The sequence below is a fragment of the Leishmania major genome, chromosome 23 (assembly GCF_000002725.2).
Source record: "Leishmania major strain Friedlin complete genome, chromosome 23".
Taxonomy (NCBI): Eukaryota; Euglenozoa; class Kinetoplastea; order Trypanosomatida; family Trypanosomatidae; genus Leishmania; species Leishmania major.
The window spans coordinates 227,501-248,680 of NC_007264.2; the positions used below are offsets into that span (position 1 = coordinate 227,501).

Genomic DNA, 21,180 nt, shown 5'->3' on the forward strand with positions numbered 1-21,180 from the left:
TGGACCACCATCTGGCTCAAGCATTCACAGAGAAAGGGGAGCCTACCCCAAAGACGCGCGTGTGCGTGTGCGTGGGGGGAGGGGGGTCCCAATCGCGCAGGCGCATCGGCGTGTGGTTGTCACTACACTAGTGAACAAACAGAGGCACTCTTCTCCAGGAAATTCCCCGTTTTCGACTTTGGTGCGTGCATGTGTGTGTGTGTGTGTCTGACTCCTTTGTGTTCGACCCCTCTACATTGGCTGAGGAGTGAGAGATGGGAACACCAACAGAGCCACCCACACACCACCGATGGATACATATCGACCCCACCACCAGGTGGCCGACCGATGTGGGTAGAAAAAATGAGCAACATCAGCGAAGAACAGCAGCAACAACAAAGCATACGCGCCGGCTTGTCAGTGCATCAACGAGCACGGGCGACGACGGTATTGTCGTCGTAACACACACACACACACACACGTACACACACGAGGCACACAGGTGATTCATCCCCGTCCATCGAGGGCCATGATTGGCCCTCCCCCAATCGCTCTCTATAAGGTACAGGATCACCCACACTCAAAAACAAAGAATCGAATACATTGCTCGACACTAAAAGTCAAAATCATCATCGTGTATTGCCGCTTCCACACCGCGACGACGGTCGAGCAGATCGCGACCGTCGTTCAGGTCCATAGCCGTCTCCTTCACCTCCTCTTCACTTGACGTCTGCGTGTCAAACTCCTCGTAGGCGTCCTCCATCGCGGCCTGCGTTGCCGGAGACGCGTTGACTTGCGTTGCCGGCGTCTCCTCATTCGAGTACGTCGACACGGCGGCGGCGGGAGTAGACAGCTCCACGGCGTCATCCGTTTTGTCCGTGGAAGACTCCGCCGATACTGGCGCAAATCGGCTCTCCTGCGCCGGCGCCTCCTCCTCCACAGACGACAGCTCGCTCCAGTTGTCTGAAGCCTCCTCGTACATCGGGCTCATGGACACGCTCGCCACCTGCTCTGCATCTGCGGTGTCCTCCACCTCAGACAACGCCGCGGCCGGGGCTGGGCCTTCGTCCAGATCCTCCCGGCCGCAGCACCCGCTCTCCTCCACCGGCGAGGCACCTGGCGTGCGCAGCCCGGAGTCGCCCTCGTTGTGCACAGATGACTCAGCAGCTGACGCGGCGGCCGGAGAACCACGCTGTTCCTCTTCCATAGACTCCTGCTCATGTCGCGACTGCATCAGTGTGGCAGAAGACCCCTCGAGCGTCTTCTCGTCAACATCTGCTGCTGACGGTCGCATTGCCACCGCTACGCCACTTTCCTCAACATCGTCCTGCACACCCGGCTCCCCGCCAAAGTCGCTGTCGCCGTGCAGCCTCTCGGCATCCTGGCTCTCTTCCACCTCCTCATCATGCGTGGGAGGAGAGGCGGCAGCCGCGCCAGCGTCGCACACGTATTCAGCGTCAACTGAAGAGGCATGCGAATCGGGAACCGCTGCCGGTGCCTCCGGCGTTTCTGAGAGAACAGCAAAAGAGTCAGACAACAACGTTGTTTGCCAGTCAGTGGCCAGTGCGGCATTGGCGGCGAGGGCAGCCTCGTTGACGCTCTCGTTGGATGAGTGGGCCTCCTCTTCTGGCTGCTCCGCTACTGGAAGAGGCGTGGCAGCCTCACTTTCATCGATAGGCGACTCTGCCTTACTACTGGCATCCTCATCGCCGATGTCTGCATGAGCTGCCAAGGCGGGTTCTATCGCCTCCTGCGGAGGCGTTGCAGTGGCGTGGGGGCCTTCAGTATCCGCCCATTGACTTGAATCCTGTCGGTTGTCGGAGAAGGAGGTAGGCACAGGCGGCGCGGCGGCCGAATCTAGCGCAGCAAAAGACGTGCTCGAAGGGGTAGGCGGTACTGCGGGCAGCTGCTCCACTAGCGCATCGGCGTCCTGCTGCGGTTCTTCAAGCACAGCTTCCTCCTTATCGTCCTCCTCCGCTGCTGCCAGATGCGACGTCCCCACCGCTGGCATCGATGGCGCCGCCTCATTACTGTCGTCCTCATCACCAGCACTGGTGCTCTGCAGTGGGGAGACGGGTGCTGCCGGCGCCTCCACAGCTGGTGCAGCAGCTGCGGGAGCATCTGCCAACGACGAGGCGAAAGAAGAGAACACGTCATTGCCCTCCCCTGCTTGGCTGGAAAAACGAGCTTCTTCAGCAACGACATCAAGAGGCTTCTCTGCCACATTTTCAACAGACGAGGAGTCCGGCGAGGCCGTCGCTGCTTCCGACAACTCCTCTGCCCGCACAGCGGTGACTTCCGGCACGGCGCGTGCCTCCTTTAATGGTGGCAACGAAAGAACTGACGACGACGAGGGTGGTGTGGCGTGCTCGCGCGGGGTGGGCGGCGGAGTCAAATCCTCCATCAACTCCTCCGCCGCCTCGCCAATGGAAAAGCGACTTTCCGCGCTGCTTGTCGACTTGACCCCGCCCGCGTGGCTGTCGTTTTCGTCGGCGTTTGACATGCTTTCCCAGTCGTCGTCGGCATCAGCGTAGCCGTCGTTCTTCTCCTTCGGCGGCGCCTCATTTTCTTCGCTCCGCACCTCAAGCGGCGGCGGCGTCGACGGGGTAACGGCATCCTCCTCGGGGTCGTCGCTGGCACCATCTTGGTCGATCTTGTCGTCGTGATCGACACCAGGGATGCTGTGGATGGAGGGAGGTGGCGATGCGACAGCGCTGCTGTCATCAGGTAGGTGCAGTGCCGAGGCGGCGGCCCCATCACCAGCGACCGCGTTCTCGCTCGTCGCCAGCAGCGCTGGCGGGAGTGAAAGAGACTTCGACGACGACGACTGTGACGCTGGCGGTGGCGTAGCAGGCTCGTGAGGCGCTTGCTGCTCGACCTTGTGCAGTTCCTCTTCCTCCACTTCTACCGCTGGGGCCACCTCATCCCCCTGCGGCGGGCCTGACGTGGCAACGGAAGCGTCATCCTTCTCGTCGCCCACCTTCACCTCCTCGCTCTCCATGTCAGCCGCCAGAACATGCACCGGGACCGAGATCGGCACTGGGTTCGCCGCGGTCGGCGCCACGGCATTTCGCCACTGTTGCACCGCCGAAGAGCCATCTGAAGACGCGCCCTCGAAGTGGTCCTCGTTTTCCTTGCAAGACTCGCTCTTTTCGGACTCTTTCTCTGTCACTTCCGACCCCTCGGCTTCTGAGGAGGTTTTTGGGGCGTTGCAATGCGGCGTCGTAGCAACTCCCGCCATCGTGTCGTCCGGCTCGGGAGCAGCTGACGCGGATTCAGACACCTCAGCGCCCGCCTCAACCTTCTCGACGTGCTTTGCATACTTGCTGTCTGAGTCGCCACCCTCGCCCGACAGAGCCGTGGAAGAGGCGTCCACCGGCTGCGGCCCCACAACCTCAGCGTCCTGCCCTGATTCACCGCTGCTAGACATGCGACTGTTGCTGCTGCTGGACGTTGCCAGACTACTGCTCCTGCTGCCACGCACAAGGAATGCGTCCTGCAAGTCGTGGCCAGCCAGTGAAACGTCTTCGATTGGGCCGCCGTGAATGAGAGCGCCGCCGCTGCCGTTGGCTACAATCGTGTCCCGGGTTGCTGAAGGCGACAACCCCTCGTCCACTGTCGCGGCTGCGCCACAGGGCGGACGGTGCAGCGGCGCTGCGGACTCCCCGGCAGGCATCGAGCTACGACCAGCGCCAGGGGAATATCTGCGGCTCCTGCTAGTGCGGAAGGCAGGCGTGGCGCGCTCCTGGTTCACCTCGTTCTGCAGCTGCTGGCGATGAACAGCGCGAATTTCGATGCTTTGCGTGTACAGGCGCCGAACAAGTCGGCGCTGCTGCGAGGGCGTCAGTGTGCTGTAGCATGACGGGTGATGAGGGCCCGCGGGCGTTGCCGCGGTGGTGGCTTGCCCCAACACTGAGGCAGGACCGTGAAGTCGCTCCGTCAACTGGCGGATGGCAACGGCCGAAGTCGTCCGCAGCGCAAGTACCCCCGCCGCCCTAGAATGCTCGTACCTCCCGTCGCCGCTTGCACGCATGCTCTGGGGTGTCTGCAGCCACACGGATGCGATGGCTGGCACCCTACGGTGACCCGGCGGCGACGGGTGCTGCCCGCGTGATGCCGTTCGTGCCGGGCCGGTCATTGGTCGGCCCATCGCAGTACTGCGGGGCACTGGCGGCGGCCCTGGCGTGAGAAACCCTTGCTTCGATGGCACAGACCCCCCCATCCCACGGGACGCGCTGGCGGCACAGCGACTGGTGGCAGTGCTTCCGTTACCGGCGGAAAGAAGCATCGAGATGGCCGGCGCTGTTTGCGTGATTTCCGCCTCCTCGAGCGGCAGCCCGCCGACGATGAGAATACTGCCAATACGCGGCCCGCGCAACGGAAGTGAACGGCGCACGCACGACGAATGCGCCCGCTGCACATTCTTCATGTTGTTCCTCGGCCCTGGTGCCTTGGCCGAGGAAGCCGACGCCACCGCTCGCAGCCCAAAGCGTGTCGCAACCGGGGTGCAGTCCATGCGCACGATGCGCCAAAAGAGTGTCGCCGTGGAGAATAGAAACACCATCAGCGGCGAAGCGGCTGCCTGTTCTGCTGTCGGCGTCGTCACCACGGCACTGCTGGTGCGGCCGCCAACAAGCAGTATCACGGGACAGTCATCGATGATGCACGAGGTCATGTCGGCAAGCTCCAGCGCTGGCGGTCGCACGGTGCCGTTCGGCTCCACGCGGCTCCACATGCGCGTGATGAGGTCGAGCTTGAAAAAGTCCGACAAGGCCACCGCACTTTGCTCCTCATCTTGACGTGCCGCGACACCGTTCGCGTCGCTGCTCAAGGCGCTGCCGGAGTGTGCCGCGCTGTGCAGCTTTCCCGACTTGCTCTGCTCGTGCCCCCACCCGCCAAAGATGTAGAGAGTGGACCCTCCGCTCACGAGGGTTGCGGCAAGCCCGTACCGCGGGCACGGCACCTCCGTGCCGAAACTGCGGCGTGCAGCCCATTCTTGCGTGCCAATGTCGAGATACAGCACCTCCGCACACGAGCAGCAGACGCCGCTGCTGGACTGGCCGCCGATCACCACGATGTAGTCGTTGTGCAGCACCGCCGCATGGCGCCAGCGAGCAAGTCCACCCTCCAAGTCACCGGTCAGCATCGAGGAGATGCAACTCTCGCTACTCCGAGTGCCACCGGAAGGTTTGCCGGACCAGGTGCAGTGCAGCTCTGTCGCCGCCACCGTGCCCGCGTTCGCGTCCCACGACAACCTCCACACATCGCTATACACCAACGCAGCAGCACCACCACCAGCGTCGTCCCTGGCCTGGGCGTCACTCATCGGCTCTGCCGCAGCATTGCCGCGGCGGTCACGGCCACCAAAGATGTAGACGGCTGCATCAGCGGGGCGGTAGACGGCTGTGTGGCCGTAGCGAGGCGGCGGTACCGCCACGGGGGTGGAAGAGGAGGCCATGCCCCGACTGCTGAGCTGCACGCGCAGCGGCTTCCACGTCTGCGCGATGTCGTCGAACACGTACACACTGGACGAGGCACTGCTTGTGGTCGCCGAGAGGCCGCCAAAGACGATGTAGTGCTGCCCGTCTGCACACCGTGTCAGCGACGGCTCCACCAACAGCGGCAGACAGTCGCACAGGTGCTGCGTGACGGCGGACACGACAAGTGGGCCCGGCTTTATATGCACGCCAAGCCGCTGCTCTGTCAGTCCGCGCCTCCATGCCGCCTCACCTTCCTCGCGCCGCCGCTGTTCCTCCTCGCTCGTGATGTTGAGACTACCGTGGTACCATGTGAGCTCTGACGGATAGCGATGATGGCTCTCACCAGGGAACCGGTGCGCCAAGGAGCTCGCTGGAAGAAAGCTGCAGAGTGTCGAGGTGCGGATCAGGCTGTCGCACAGCACCTGCAAGGAAGATGACGACAACGCGGTGCTGCAAGACGTGGCTTTCTGTATTGATGGCACAGATCCGCCTGGAGAGGGTGGAAGAGGGCTGTGGCCGTTGCCGCACGGCTGCGTTGGGACGGTTGGGACTGCACCCATGGCATCGGCAGACACCGTGCACGACACATTCAGCACGGTTCGAGTTGTGTAGGCGTCACCGAAGAAAAAATGCACGATGGCCACCTTGCGCGACGCCCCAGATACGTAGGCAGCGTGGGCAAGCCCGGCCGGGCCGAAGATGTGCTCCAGCAGCTCCTTGGTGTCCTCAAACGCCATGTCGTCATGGTCTTTGGCAGTCTTTTCTAACGCTGCTGCAGCGCAGTCCCCTCGTCGTAGCGACGTGGCCAGCATTCCAGAGGATACAATGCGAATGACCTCGCAGTACGGCTGCAGCCGCGCCTCCTGCTGCTTCACCTGCACAACGAGCTTGTCGTACAACAGCCCTGGCAGCAGCGTCTGCACGGCGTGCTCGGACGGATCCGTGTAGTCGAGCGGCACGCTTTGCACTGCCACATCGTAGCCCATGTACGCCTCCAGCACCTTCTGCGCCCGTCGAACTCCCCCCGAAACGCCCACACGGCTGCATACGGCTCGATGTAGCGGGTCTGGGTGCCGTACAATGCAGCTGCGCCGTAAGGCCCACAGCCGTGGTGATGGTGTGTAGTTCTCTGACACCACCGTCACCCGGCGCGGCACCTTGATCCACTGGCCCTGAAGCTCAAGTACCACATGATGACTCATGCGGAGAGCACCGCTGACAAAGCTGACGAGAAGTCGGTGCCGCGTCCTCCCGGGTTGCTCGCTCGCGGCCACCAGGGAAGGGCTCAGATCCACTTCCGCGTAGTTGTCGACGCCCATAGCGACGGCGTTGACGCACTGCACAAAGACCTCCGCCATCTGCTCCGCCGTCAGCTGCGGCTGCGCTTGTCGCTGATTATCGGCTTCATTGCTACCCTGCTCACCCCTCGACGATGCGTGAGCCTTGTAGCGATGAAGCACACTCTTGCGCACCGTCGCAACACAGTGTCGCAGTGCTCGCGCATCGGCCGTGCCGTTTGACACTGCCGTCGTCTCCGCTGCAGTAATTAGCGCCACGCACAAGCGGGCACGTGCGTTGGTCGTTGAAAGCAGAACTGGCGGGCCAGTAGACGCCAACTGACCGTCCGCATCAACGCACAGGGCGGGTGTGCAGCAGCTGCTAGACGCAGGCACCGCTGGCGCCCACGCGTGTTGCAGCTCCTTCGCCGAGGGCGCACCCGCCGCACCCCAGGCAGTGCGTACCTCTTCTGCGCTGCCGCCGCTCGTAGTGAACCACAGCTGCACCTGCGACGGAGGCAACGGCGAAGCGCCCGCCGGTGGCGCCTGCGCTCCGCCGGCCACCGAAGACGGTACCAGGCGCAGCGAGCGTAGGCAAAACACGGCCGAGTCGGCGTCGAGTGTGTGGGAGCGAACGGCGCACGTTACCTCGAGCTGGGCGCCTAGGGCCGCAGAGGGTGAGCGTAGCACTGATGTCGTCGCCGGCAGAGGGGTCGATGTCGACGATACACAGATGGACGTCTTCCAGTGTGTGCCGGTGGATGGGGCAGAGTACAGCGCGGAGGAAGAGAACCACATGGCCCCCGACCACGCGTTGGGACTCGTTGCCTTTGCGACTCCCTGCGAAGCAAGACTGCTGCCACGGTTTGTTGGGGCGGCGCGTGCGAGGGATGTGGTGGTTATGGGCCGCATAGCTCCCGCTGCCGGCTTCGGCGGAGGACTCGCGCCATCGCCCATCTTCGGCAAGCCGGCGGCGGGAACCAGCAGCACCTCATATGGAAGGAGGGCCTCCTCGCCCACAGGAGGGGTGTCGGCGTTGGCGGTGCCCGCTGCGCCCAGAGCGCCACACTTCCCAGATGCTCTGCGTCTGTCACTCAGTACGGGAAGAAAGCCGTGGTAGACGAGAACACCTGTTTTCGGGGAGGCTTCTGCGAGAACGGCGTGCGTCACAGCGTGGCAGAGAGCCAGATTCCACGCTGAGGCTGGTCGGAAAGCCGCGTCGGACTGGCCGGCGGCTGTTGATACGTCGGTGTTTATATGGCTGCCAGTCGATGGTGGCAACGCTGAAAAAAACGTCGCTGGAGGGTTGACTATGATGGTAACCTCGCGCAGTTCGGCATCCTCGTTGCTCTTGCTGGACGCTCTGGGCCCTTCGCGAAGCGGCGCGGGTAACGACAACGACTCCCCAGCGGCGGCGGCCGTCGAGGCATCGACCAAGCGGTAGTACAAGACCGCCGTAGCAGAGGTGGAAGAGGCGGCGCGGGTGCCGCCAGCGCGCGAGGGTGCAGCCAAGTGCGTCCACACGTCGGAGAACATGTGCAAAAAAATCGGCTGCGCATACGATGCGGCAGATGCAGATGTGGAAGGCTGCACCGCCACGTAGACGAGCGGGTCGCGCACTGGTACGTTGACCGGCTGCTGCACGATGTCGTAAGCCGGGCTCACAGTGACGACGCGGTGCGCAATGCCGTCGGCGCGTGCCGAGTCGGATGATGACGGCGAGCTAACCCACACGGTGGCCGTTGATGGGTTTCGGCAGCTCGACGCTTTTGTTTTTGTCGTCGGCGACGGCGACTCATCAATGAGTAGCATCTGCAGAACGGGCTGCGCGCTCTTCTCCGTGACACGCGAGCGCAGGTTCAGCACCGCGTCCCGATACGCGCTCACGGTCATATACGTCCACAGCGTGAGAACCACATCGCCGTTGGCACCCGTGAAGCGCACCTCGTGGCTCATCTGTGGCGCGGGTGCCGGAGAGGACGCCGACAGCGACAGCGATCCGCGCCCCGGTGCTACGTCGGCCACGCTCGTCCACAGCGTCGTTGATGTGCAGCTACCCGCAGTGCCCCCTTCCATGGATGCCAGGTTCTCTGTGAGGATGCAGGTTGCGTGCAGAGCAGGCGGTACAGCAGGGCCGGCATTGGCAACGCCTCTGTCGTCCTCGCCAGCGGCACGACTCGCATCATTCGGATGCCGGGATAGCAGCAGCACGGGACTGCTCACTTGTGGTACCACCGCCGCGAGGCCTCGCAAGGCCGGCGTGGTGCAGAACGAGAGAGCGGATGTGTGCGAGTCAGGGTGGTGCATTGCCTCCTCTTTGTCAACTGTTGTGGCCGAGACCTCAACGGAGACGACGCGGTGCGGGTCTGCTGTGCCGTTGGTGCTATAGATGGCTACAACCCCCACCATCACGATAAGAGCGGCGCCATCGGCCCCCTCGAACAGGTTGTTTGCCGTCGGCTGTGGCGGTGCAGGCGCCTTTACGACTGCTGCGGTGTTGTGTTGCTCTTCGGACGCCGGCGCCGCCCGCCGTTGGTGGGCCAGCGTGGCCTCCGTCGCGTGATTAAAGGACAGTGGTGTGAGTGCGGTGTTGCATGAGCGTTCGGCTTCGTTGCCGAGTCGAACAGGCGTCATAATGTTGGTGTCCAGTGCCACCTCCTGTGGTGCTGAAGGGCCAACTGGAGGCCGAGCCGGCCCTGTCGCCGGCGGTGGCGGAGGAAAGTGCATCATCACTGGCGCCACGTTGTCCTCGTCCTCGTTGTTATTCTCGTTCATCTTCACGAGGCTCTCCGTCGTCGAACCGCGCTCGCCTGCTTCCTGTGACGGTGACGCCATAACTGGCGCCATCTCCATGTGAATGATACTAGATCGATAGTTTTGGGGGCGTTGGCGACGCGGCGTTTTGCTGCGAGGGGGCGACGAGGGTGCGCTGGAGATGGCTGCAGAGTACCCATCCTTCTGTGGCGTGAGTACGTCGCCGCCGTTGTCGTCATCTACTGTCCGCGTCACTTCTGAAACCAACGTATCGCCATAAGTAGAGAGGAAGTTCACACAGAGAGGTGTGTTGAACCGCTCTGCGACTCCGGTCGCAGCCTCTTCGCTGTGGCTACCCTGAGCCTCCGTCATGACCTCTTCGGGCGCGGTGGCAGCTGCCGTCTCGGCCGCTGGTGCCGTAGCCGCAGGCGCCTCGCTGTTTGTCCCCACACCGTTGCTGCTGTAGTGCACCGCCTCGCCGCCTTTGCGAGCATCATCGCTTCCACTCTTTCCATCGTCCCTGCCATGCGCCTTTTCCTCGCCCTCTGCGTCCTCGCCTTCTCCAGACTTTGCCGCGTCTGCCGCCGGCGGGTTGAACGCGGGCAGCACGTCTCCAATCGCCCAATGGAAGCAGACGTGCAGCAACGGTTGTGAGGCGCCGTGGCTGCCCTCCGCATCGGGCGTAGCATTCAGCGTGTCTGTAGCAGCGGTCAGCTCCATCATCGGGCCACCAACTGCCGCAGCGGGCCCAACAGATGTCTTCAGCGTCGAGGCGGCGGCGCTAATGGCAGTGCTGGTGAGAATGTCCATGGCCGCCATGCCCCTGGCCGGATGCAGGTCGTCCACGTCCGATGTGAGGCTCTCGACATACGACTTCGTGGCGAACGCGAGCTCGGTCGCGCGACGCGCTACGCGGGCGTCTGGGTGGCGGCGCAAGACAACCGGCTGCCGCATAGGCAGCTGAACCGTTTCCCACGGGCACCCAGGCCCGCCGAGGCGCACCGCTAGCTCATCGAGCGAGGGCTCGCAGCTGATGACGAAGAGAGAGATACATCGGCCATAGGCTGTCTCGCCAATGGCCTCGCCGATGCTGGACAAACCAGACAAAAACGACGTGTCATTCATCGGTGCCGGTTGCGGTAGCCTCGTGAAGGGATGGGCAGTGTCTGTAGACGTGGATCCAAGCGAGTGATGACCGATTGTGCACCTGCTCGTTTTCCCCTTGCGTGTTTCGAGACGTTTTTGTTTCTTTCTCCGCAGCGGTGGGTGCTGCTTGGCACGCGGCGTGGATCCCCTGGCACTGTCGCGCTATCTTTCTCGTCCGAGTCCGTTGCCCCTTGTTCTTGCTTCACAACGGCGGTCGCCGCGCGTGGCCGCGAATGTATCAAGCGGACCTACACAGAGGAAGACGACACAAGAGAAGTGCTTGGCGTGCTAGTCGGTCCCTCGCCACCTCCCAACTAGCAGCGAGGACGGCAGTGCGTGTGCCCGGGTAAGGTGGCAGCGATACCCACGAGCACAGCAAGGAACGAAGCAACAGAGGCACAAAACAAAAAGCAAGCGCCCATTCAAAGAACGGCAACAATAACAAAAAAAAACGCCAGTCTCATCGCACGGAGAGCACACAGGCATACGCGATTGCAGAGGACAGTGCAGCAGATGCAGGCCACACCCACACCGACTCGCACAAGGTGGAGTCGACGCCTGAACCAGCAGCAGAAAAAGAATACAGTGTCGACCACGCGAGAGGGAGAGAGGAAGAGTGAGTGACGAGGCAAGGGGGCGCACAAGCGAGTATACATACAAAAAAACGGGGAGGGGGTTAGAAGCTCGAAGCCGTTGTGAGTCCCCGCTTCGTGTGTGACGGCGTGACTGTCGTTCTTGAGGGGTGCACGAGAATGTAAGGAGATGCGTTGTCTGATGAACAGCTGAGGCAGCCCAGAAGCGAGCAGAAAAGAAAGAGAGAGAGAGAGGAAGGGAGGGAGGCGTGGAAGGAGGAGTGTGTACAGCAATGATGATACTGCGCTTGTAAGATGCCCAGGAAACTTTGTCGATTGGAGCTCATTGTCGTTCATACAACACGAGCGAAACTGCACTGCACTCCAGCAGGTCGAAGGCTCACCATCAGGTATGTGCGAAGCAGCGCTAGACACACGCGTGCGTTACAGCGATGCGCCGACTCGGCCATCCGAGCACGGCCCCTACCTCCAACCTTGCCCACCCGCCTCGCAGATCGCTTCGCAGCAGCTGCCATCATGCAGGTCGCCACCTCGCACGCCCCCCTCGCAGTGACACTCCGGCTCGCCACCACACCAGCAACGGCAGCGAGGGCCAGGGGGGGGGGCATGCGTTCGAGTCACGTCTACACTTCGCCTAACCGTATGTATGGCACAGGCGTGCTCGCTGCGGCAGGTCGCTCAGGCGCAACGCCATCCAGAACCTCACCGCCGGCATCGGCAGCGATACATTGCTCTGACCTCGCTATGTCGTAGGCGCTTGACTGTGTCACGACCAGAGGTGGCTCGGCATGGGCAGGGCATAAGGAGGGGCAGCCGGGCCTCCTCGCAGCGCGGTCAGCAGGAGACGACGGAAAAGCACAGGAGAAACAAAAGAATGAGAAGAAAACAGATAGCCTTCCTGAAAGCACGACAAACAAACACACAAAAAAATATAATGAGAGAAACCGATAAGGATGTTAGACAAGAGCAGAGAAGCGAAGCGGAGAACGCGCGTGCCTTGAGCGGGTCCATGGTGAGCACATCCAAGGCAACAGGAGCAGCGACCGCGACACCTGCACACGCGCGCATGACAAGGAGGAAACAAAAAGAAAAAAAAACGAATTATCAGCAAGGGAAGGGTACGCTGGGGCGCTGCGTCCGTCAAGGGCTGCGTCTTGCTTCCAGTGTGTCGGAGCTTGTCATCACGGAGCTGAGAAGCTCCACAAACAAGGCACACCATCCGTGCGAACGTACACACAGAAACCCACGGATCGACAGAGAGAAAGAGAGAGAGAAAGTCGAACAGCTCTGAGGGATGCCGTGGTGATGGTGGTAATGCTGATGCTGGTGCGCCACGAACAAAAGACTAAGAATTGTGATGACTGCGACACAAACACGAAGAAAAATAGAAAGAAGGATAAATATGAACGAGGCAAAGAGCAGGCAAGCAGGCAGGCAGCCAAATCCGGGTACGATTCAGCGATAGGACAGCACAGCTTAAAGGATTATTACATGGACGATGCTCCTGCCGCCGCCGCTGCTGTTGGTGGTGCTGGTGCTGGTGCTTCCTCGTGCCCTCTTTGCTGAACGTTTTTGTTTTGGGGTTGCGTTTTTCTCGGTTTGCACAGTTCTGCGTACGTTCGTAAACGCACGCGCTCGCGTGCACAGAAAATAGAACGGCATCGTTCCGAGAACGAACTGGAGAGCGAGGTCCAGTAAGAGTACAGGAAAAGAAGGGAGGCGTCGAGGCGCAAGTTTGGGTTGCTGCGATAAATACTGACACACACTGCACATGCAGGCGAGCACACGCGTACATGGAGAGAAAGAATGAGGGAGGGAGAGAGGGAGAGACAGGGGAGGCGAAAGAAAGGCAGCCCTTGAATATGAAATCGCTGCAGAGGAGAAAAGTGCGCGTTGTCCTCTTACTTGCCTTTTTCCAGTTTGTGTCGTCCCTTCTTCTCACTGGATGGCGCATCGCCGAATTTCAGTGAAGTATGCCCATGCGGATGTGGAGAGAGAGAGAGAGAGAAACGAAAAAAACGGCGAGGTCGGTGGCTAAACAGGAGCTTTGCATCAACGAGTGATGTGGCTGACGAAGAGTTCAGATACGGTGAGTCGGCCGCGCACAGCAACGGCGCCCGCCTTTTCCCCTCACCAGAACAAAGTGCAGCATGACTACAGGGCTGTAGCATCGAGGAGAGACGGTGCGCAAGGCAAGAGCAGATCTATTTTTTTGTTGTTGTTGTTCTTGTTGTTGTTAGCGCTGCGTTGCACGAGCGAGAGGGACAACGAAAGAAAGAGAGAAAGTAAAGAGTCAGTGCACGGAGTCTATGAAAGTGGACAACAACAAAAACGTGGAGGTGCTCAGCAAATGCATGGCATCGCGAAACCTGACGCGGATGCCGTAATGATGCGCTGCAACAACGATACCCCCGCCCCTCTCCCATCCGCAAATTCTTTCGGCGTTGCCGATCAAGAAAAAAAAGAAGGGGTGTTGAAGAGGGGTCTCACAAAAGACGGAGGGGTTGAGAGGATGTGCCGCGAACAAACCACGCCGGGGCCTCTTTTCGCAGTTTTTATTGTTTTTTTTTTTTAGAAGAACGTGTATACGTCAGCATCGGCCACGCCGATGGGGCAGAAACACGGAGGAGTTGTTCGACCATCAGACATGCCCACACCCACACAACACGCGCAGTTGCGGCGCCAGCGCCTTGCGCGCGCGAAACCAGTCTGTGATTTGTTACTTGAGGCTACCTTTTTTCTTCCCTCATCCACGCGTTCACGCAGCGTTACCGCGCGGGCGGCTGCTCGGCGGACGCGCACCCGCAGCAAAGGACTCCGGCAACGTCACAGCCGCACCTGCGCCACCGCCGACCCACCCCAGCATGCCCGCGTCGCACAGCATCCCCTGCGAAGGGAACCCCTTGACTGTGGTTTTGGTTACTGTCTCGCCCTTGACCTCGGCCCCGACGCAGGCCACGACGACGTGGTCACCCTGTTTCACATTGGTTGCCGCCGTCACAACGGGTATCGGCTCTCCCTGGCCCACGTTAACCTTCAGGCGCTTCAGTTTCGTGTTGGGCGCATCTTCGCACTCCACGACTACACCAACGTGAATGTGCGCGTATGCGTCATCGTCATCCGCCGCGGCGACGGCCTGACATGCAGTAGGGCGGTCCGCCTCGCATGCTGCGCAGGCCGTATCTCCCTCTTCGTTCCCGTACTCGCACTCTAGGCACACCCACGACGGCATCGATGCGCGAAAGAGATTTTGTGCTGTTTACGGTTCTTCCGAAAAGGCCGATCCCGGTGTGCCGGTAGGTGCGGTCCCACATACGAAAAAGAAGGAGAGCGAGATGCACGCAGAGAGAGAGAGAGAGAGAAAGATGAGAGGACGGAAGTGTAGAGGGGGCGTGGAGAAGAGGGTGTCCGCCTTTGAGCAAAACCTCCCTGATGTGCACACACTACTCGGCCAGGATAGAAGTGACATGAAGGCAACAACCCTGGAGCCTGCCCAGGCGCGTGCGCCTGTCTGGATGAACTTGCGTGGCAGAGTTTGTAGCCTTGGTGCGTGACGAGGGCATGCGCGCAGACGGGTTGCTCCCCTCGGGCGTCTCCAGTAATTCCACTTTGTGTACCGTCCTCGGCCATTCGGGTGTATGCGCGTGTTTATGTGAAAAATACCCGCGTTGAGAACGTGTTGTATCGGAGCGCAACACGCTCTTGAGCCTCTACGAAGCCACTAAACGATACAAAGACAAGAGCGTCAGTGGGACTTGCAGGACCGGCATACCAAGAGGGTGTCTGTAGATGAAGACGCGCTCACAGATATCCGGTGTTGTAGCCAACGGACACCTGCTGATCTCCAGCGGCGCGGCGCTCGTACAGAGCACGTAGGGCGCGGTTCTCTCGTCGCTCTCGCCCCAGCGTGGTGAGACGGCCGTGACCAGGCAGCAGCACGGTGTTGTCTGGATATCCCTCCAGCGTCAGCAGGCTCTCAGCCAGCCGCTCCCCTGATCCCCACGGCAGGTCAACGCGGCCAACGCCATTGTAGAAGAGGACGTCACCAGTGAAAAGCAGCCGCTCACGTGGGAGGGCCAACATCATGTGCCCGGGTGAGTGGCCGGGTGTAAAGACGTAGTGCAGCACGGAGTGAGGGCCAAATTCGTAAAAGGAGGTGGAGCGGTTCGTGGCGCTTGAGAGAAGGATGTCGCTTGAACGAACCAGCTGCCGTGGCGGTGCACGTGGTGATGCAGAACCGCGTCCACCAGCCACCGTGCCAGCGCCGTCCTCTCCGCCCTCCGCTGCAGCAGCTGCCTCGTTCAGGACGCGCTGACGCTGGCCAAGCTGATGTGCGTAGGTGTAATGGCTATACAGGCTGTTTTGCAGCATTGGCAGAGGCTGCCGCATCTCCTCGATGCGACCGTACCGCTCGCAAGCACGCGGAAAGACGTCCACCCACGACTGCTCCGCCGGGCACCACATGAGCCCCAGCCGCACGTGGAAGTGGTGCTCCATGACAGCCAGGAATGCGTTGAGGTTGACGATGCAGTCAACGTGGCAGTGCGTGAGAAAGAAGTGCGTCGGGCGTAAGCCGGAGGTGGCGATGAAGGAAACCCAGTCATCTGGCCAGTCATCCGCCGCGTCGACGAAGATGCATTCCTTCCTCTCCTTCTGCACTAGCAGAAATTGGTTTCCTGCAAAGCCGTTAGCGTAGTTACGGCCAGCGACGAGCAGGTGTGGCGTTTCGTGCAGGATGGAGATGGACCTCACGTCGCGCCGTGACACCCGCGGAACGCCCACTGGGATGTTCTTGTTGCCGAACTTGAGGAAGTGCTCGTTGCGGTTCACCTGGTTCGTGAGGGAGGTGAGGTTCGGCTGAAAGGTGCACCGCACCAGGTCGGTGGGCCGAAGTGGCCCTCCGCCTCGGTGTGGCAGCAGGAGAGGACGGCACAGCACAAGCATATGTCCCGCTGGCGCGCCTGCTGCTCCTCACCGCACCCTGCAGCTGAGTTCAGCAGATTTCAGAGAGTCGACAAGGCGTGGCAAGGGGCCTCTCGTCCCTTGTGCCGCTAACGCACGTTGCACTCGCCTGTCTCCTCGTTGCCGCTGCACTGTACAGCAAAGAAAAAAAAAGAGGGGAGAGCTGAAGCCGATACGAATGGAGCAGGCGATAGAAAAGGAAAAGATGACAATGGTTTACGTGCGTACACAGGCCTGCCACAAGCAGCACATCGACCGTACCAAGGGTACCGTCCGCACGGCCGCAGTGGGCAGCAAGGAAGGCGGTGACCAGTTTCAGGGGCAAGGGAGCTAGCCGTAGACGCTGTAGAAGCAGTGATTCCCGTCGTGGTTGGCCTGTTTTGGTTTTTTATGGTTGGTTGGTTTGCCCTTCATCGTGAGTGTTTCGGTTTTTTCCTCTCTCTACGCTGACCAATGCCATCTCCTCCTCTTGTGATCTTTTACATGAGTGCTTCCTACCCTCGCGAGCGTGTCGTCAAGGAGACGGAGGCAATTTATCGAGGTGCGGGGGTCCCCGTCCCCGCTTACCTAGCCTGTCGCAGGCGATGTGATGAGATGTGTCGGACGTCGCCAGGTAGGCTGGGAGGCTGACCTCTGTGCTCTGCCCTTACGGAATCGCTGTTTTACCGTCTTGATGGCTTCCCCAAAAGCACAAGGTCCACCTTTCCCTTATCCATCTCACGTGACACCCGGTGGCTGACACGATCAGGGCCTGGTCACAGGGTAGGACGGACTTGCGATCACAGACAAGGTAACGAAAGTGAGTCAACACCCTTCCAAGCAGAAGGGGGAGGAGAAGAGAGCCATCACCCTGCACACGCACATACATATGTCCCCGTGCGCCGCGGCCGGAAGCCGCCCGAAAAAAAAAAACAGCTGCGACCCTCACCCCTCCTCCTCTGCCCTACACGAGGTCAACACAAACACGCACACAGACACCCTAAATTACGGAGACGAAAAAAAGACACAGCAGAGAACAGCGGCTAACGGCGACAACGAGCATGCATATATATGTATATATATATATATATATATGTATATATCTACTTGGCGTGCTCTTCCGCTGTGGTGCGGTTGCGCGACCGGTCGTGATTCGCAACGTAGGACGGCATATGGCACTTGCACGGGTATGATAGGGGCGACGGGACTTTTTTTTCGTGCTTCTTTGGCTTTTCATTCGTCTTTTCCCTTTTTTCTTTGCGTGTGTGTGTGTGTGTGTGTGTGTGTGTGTGTGTGTGTCGCTCTTCTTCTTGGTGTTCCGTACTAGGAATCGGTCATATCCTTCTTTCGCCTTCCTGCGGACATGTCCGTGCGGCATTCGACAGATCCCCGTGCTGGCACACGCATGATGCAATCCTATAGGAGCCGACACACATTATGCACAAAGGCAAACCTTCCCGCTGTGCAGAGGCGACAAGGGAAGAGGGATGCGTAGAGGCAAATAAGAACCTACAAAGAGAGAGATGACGACGACGAGGCACGGCGCCGCACACACCGCAGGATATCATGGAAAGGGTGAGAAAAAAGTGAAAGTGTAGAAAGATGTGGAGCGCAGATGTTGCTGCTACTCAGCTGTGCGCCTCGATACAGGTAGCGACACCCTTCAATACCCATAAGGCAGCAAAACCAACTAAGACGGAGGAGATGTGGCTAGTGATGTCGATAAACGAAACGACAACGCGTGAGCTCATACGGTTGCTCAATCGGTTTTGTGATGCATGAGAGCGCATTGTCGTCTACGGTGGGGTAAGAGAGAGAAAGACGAGGAAGAGGTAAAGGGAGAAGAGGAAAGTAGTGGCAATAACGATAAAAGAAACAAGGAAACGAGGTGCTGGGAGTTCCCTCCATGGGCAACCCAGCACACTCGCTCCAACGGACGTTGTGCAGCAGCTCTCCCCCCCCCCGCCGGATCGCACACGATCAGCATGCAAGCGTGCCATACAAAAGGGAGGCAGCTCTTGAGGATGGGGAGGAAATGGCGGATGGAAGCTACTTTTGCGCGCTTGTGGATCCCTTGCACTTGCTGCGCATCCATCCATATTGTTGTTATGTGAATCTGTGCTTGAGTACGCTTCAGCCTAGATGCACCCAGCATCTCATCTCTTCCGCCCTCATGGCCCGCATCTTCACCTAGGCCCTCACAAAAACACACGCCCGCGCAGCAGTTCAGCAGTGCTGTTCAGTCAGCAGGAATGCGTTGAAGCGTGATATTTCGATAAGAGGGAGGAGGAGGAGGAGGGGGGGAGAGAAGGGAGGAAGAGAGTGTGTGCGTATGGGTGTGGAGAGAGAAGACAAAAACAAGGAGGAGGAGGGTGACGCAGTGAAGCTTATCAAAAGAAAAAAAGGGAAGAGAAAGAGGAACGCGTGACAACTAACAAATAAAATAAAAGTAAGGAGGGAGAGAGAGAGAGGAAGGGAAGACAAGGCGCACAATATATGCATGTATATATATATATATAATTCCCCTTTTGTTTCACATTGCTTTCGCTTTCCTGCGCTCAGCAGCTAAGCTAGCACCACCACCACCACCACCACCACCACCTTCCTTTTTTTTGTTGGTGTTGTTGTGTTCAGTTAAGTATTTTCTGCTGGTAGAGAAGATTCAATGTAAAACGATACACTATACATATACGTATACGTGTGTATGTATACGCGCAGGCCATAGACTCGCGAAAAAAAAACAACACAAACACAAAAAGACAGCTTGCCTTCCTTCGTTTGTTTGGTGTTGTTGTTCGTTTTTGTGGTTCGCTCGGTTTGTTTCTCATTTCTTCGCTCTTGAGCAAGTCGTGTGAGACAGCCTCTCACACACATACACACACTCACACACTCACACACAGAGACATAGACATAGACATAGACAGAGCGACAGAGAGACAGAGAAAACGAAACGGCGTAAACAGCGAAAAAAAAATGGCGGAGGAGGGGGGGGAAGAAAGATAGAAAGACCGAGAGAAAATAAAAAGAAATTCGGGGAACCCCGAAAGAGAAACAAAAAAATAACAATAAGTCCAAGCGGTGTGAATCCCGGCAGAGGACAACGAGAGAAAGAATCATGACAGGGGAGAGAGGAGGCGGTGCTGCCCGCTATTTTGTAATTTTTATTGGTCCTCCTTTTTCTGGCTGTTTGCTTGGCAGGCACCGCCTTCTCTGCTTCTTCATCTGCGATGATCCACGCTGATAAATCTCGGTCCTCTCACTTTCCTCCCTTTTCAACACCTTTCATGACGGGGGCGCTGGTGTGCGCGACGCGTGAAACGTGTGAGCCACGAACAATGGAACGCATTGCCATCGCAGAGATCGCAAAGCTGGCGAAAAGCAGAATTACCTTTTCTGGCAGCGGCAGCTCATCCACGCGACCACCAAACCGAGTGCCGGTGTAGCCGCTGTGGTTCGCCGCCAAGGAAAAAACGGCGAGGGTAAACCCCAACAGGTATCCCGCAATGACTTGCGCTACCGTGTGATGACCTTGAGCAACCCGCAAGACTGTCGCATACACACTATACACCGCAATCAGCACCTGCAGCGGCCGTACACACGGCAGCGGCAGAGAAGGAAGAGGCGGCGTGTGGAAGAGTGTCTGATTCGCGCCACCAACGATGGCAGTGCTGGACGCATAGCGCTGCAGGACATAGACTGTCACCACAGACAAGAACGATAGGCTGGTAGCGTGGTTGCTCGGCATACCGGGGCTCGCCTTCGGAGCTCCAGGCGGCCTGGGCTGCTTGATGATGCGCTTCAGTCCCTTGCTGACGCCAGCCGTGATGCAGGCGCACAGAGTCAAGAAGGGAACCACGACAGTTCCAGGGAGGTACTGCAGTACGTACACATTCACAAGCAGCACAGCGCTGACGACACTGAAATTGCAGTTCTTGTCCACATAGTAGTTAATGCAGGACAGAAACATCTCGGCGAGGGTATAAAAAATGCTTGACCGAGACTTACCAGGAGGGGTGTGTGGGGGTGTGAAGACTGCTGCCCTTCTTTTTTTACCGTGATGTTTGGTTGTTGTTATATGCCTCGCGAGCACGTGTTGGAGAAAGCTGTGTATGCAGGAACTTCTTTCTTCTTTGTGTGGTTATTGCTCTCTCTTCTGCTTCAGTGGAGCTCAAGTTGCTGGGCAATGCGCTGGGATACACATGGCTGCCCAAACAAACCAAAATAAAACACGGCATGGGCGTGGGCGAACGATGCCCCCCCCCCACCACCACCACCAACACCCAAACACACACAAAAAAAAGCGTAGAAAGAGGAGACCAGGATGGAGGAAAGGTGGAAGGAAGAACCAACGAGAGTTTCTGCTGTTCTCTACGGCGGGTGGGTAGGGGAGGGCGTCGGCGTGGCTATTACTGTCACCGACGCGTCCGCCAACGCATACGCCTACACAGCCACAGTTCACCTCCCGCTGTCGCACTGCGGCTAACCCCTGGTCGTCTAGCACGAACCGTCCTGCCGTCGGAGAGCAGTGCGACCCAATCGGTAATTCATACAGTTGGTGCCAGTGCTTCCGGCATTGCCGATGTTGCAGGCTTGCCCACCTTGTCCATGTGTTCCAATCCATAATGACCACAGACACACTGAGGTGAGAGGCGCACGCCACCCTCCGCAATCGCAGGGCCCGCCCTGAGAGCGCCATGAGGAGGGAGAGCGAGCCCGTGGCAGCAGCCGCATGTGCTTTCCTGTGTCTTAGTCTCCCAGCAGCCTTTTGCAGCAGGTCAAGTCCCGGCTCCACACTCCGCGCCGGGGCCGCAAGCAAGTAAGCCGCAGCTCCCTGTCCGTGTACCTGTGAGTGCGCCATCCTCATAGCGCGTCGCGGCTGCGCCTATCTTGGTGTCCATGTACCCACAGCAAGTAAGGCAACGCCGCAACACGGGAGAGTCGCTGCGCGCACGACGCTGGCTTCTTCCTCGTCCGGAGGGTGCGCCCGCTGCCTGGCAGCAAACGATACGC

General features: G+C 59.4%; 4 protein-coding genes across 4 annotated transcripts; all 4 read right to left on the reverse strand.

The window, feature by feature from the left end:
• Positions 1-592: 592 nt before the first annotated feature.
• Positions 593-10,615, reverse strand: LMJF_23_1640 (hypothetical protein; the record flags this gene model as incomplete). Its single annotated transcript, XM_001683334.1, has 1 exon — positions 593-10,615. The coding sequence occupies one exon, from the start codon at positions 10,613-10,615 to the stop codon at positions 593-595; it is 10,023 nt and encodes a 3,340-aa protein (XP_001683386.1).
• Positions 10,616-13,987: 3,372 nt separating this feature from the next.
• On the reverse strand, positions 13,988-14,461 carry LMJF_23_1650 (hypothetical protein; the record flags this gene model as incomplete). Its single annotated transcript, XM_001683335.1, has 1 exon — positions 13,988-14,461. The coding sequence occupies one exon, from the start codon at positions 14,459-14,461 to the stop codon at positions 13,988-13,990; it is 474 nt and encodes a 157-aa protein (XP_001683387.1).
• Positions 14,462-15,030: 569 nt separating this feature from the next.
• LMJF_23_1660 (metallo-beta-lactamase family protein-like protein) lies at positions 15,031-16,173 on the reverse strand (the record flags this gene model as incomplete). The annotated part of the gene is made up of 1 exon (XM_001683336.1): positions 15,031-16,173. One exon carries the CDS (start codon positions 16,171-16,173, stop codon positions 15,031-15,033), a length of 1,143 nt encoding a protein of 380 aa, XP_001683388.1.
• A 3,253-nt stretch (positions 16,174-19,426) lies between these two features.
• LMJF_23_1665 (hypothetical protein) lies at positions 19,427-20,137 on the reverse strand (the record flags this gene model as incomplete). The annotated part of the gene is made up of 1 exon (XM_001683337.1): positions 19,427-20,137. One exon carries the CDS (start codon positions 20,135-20,137, stop codon positions 19,427-19,429), a length of 711 nt encoding a protein of 236 aa, XP_001683389.1.
• Positions 20,138-21,180: the final 1,043 nt, after the last annotated feature.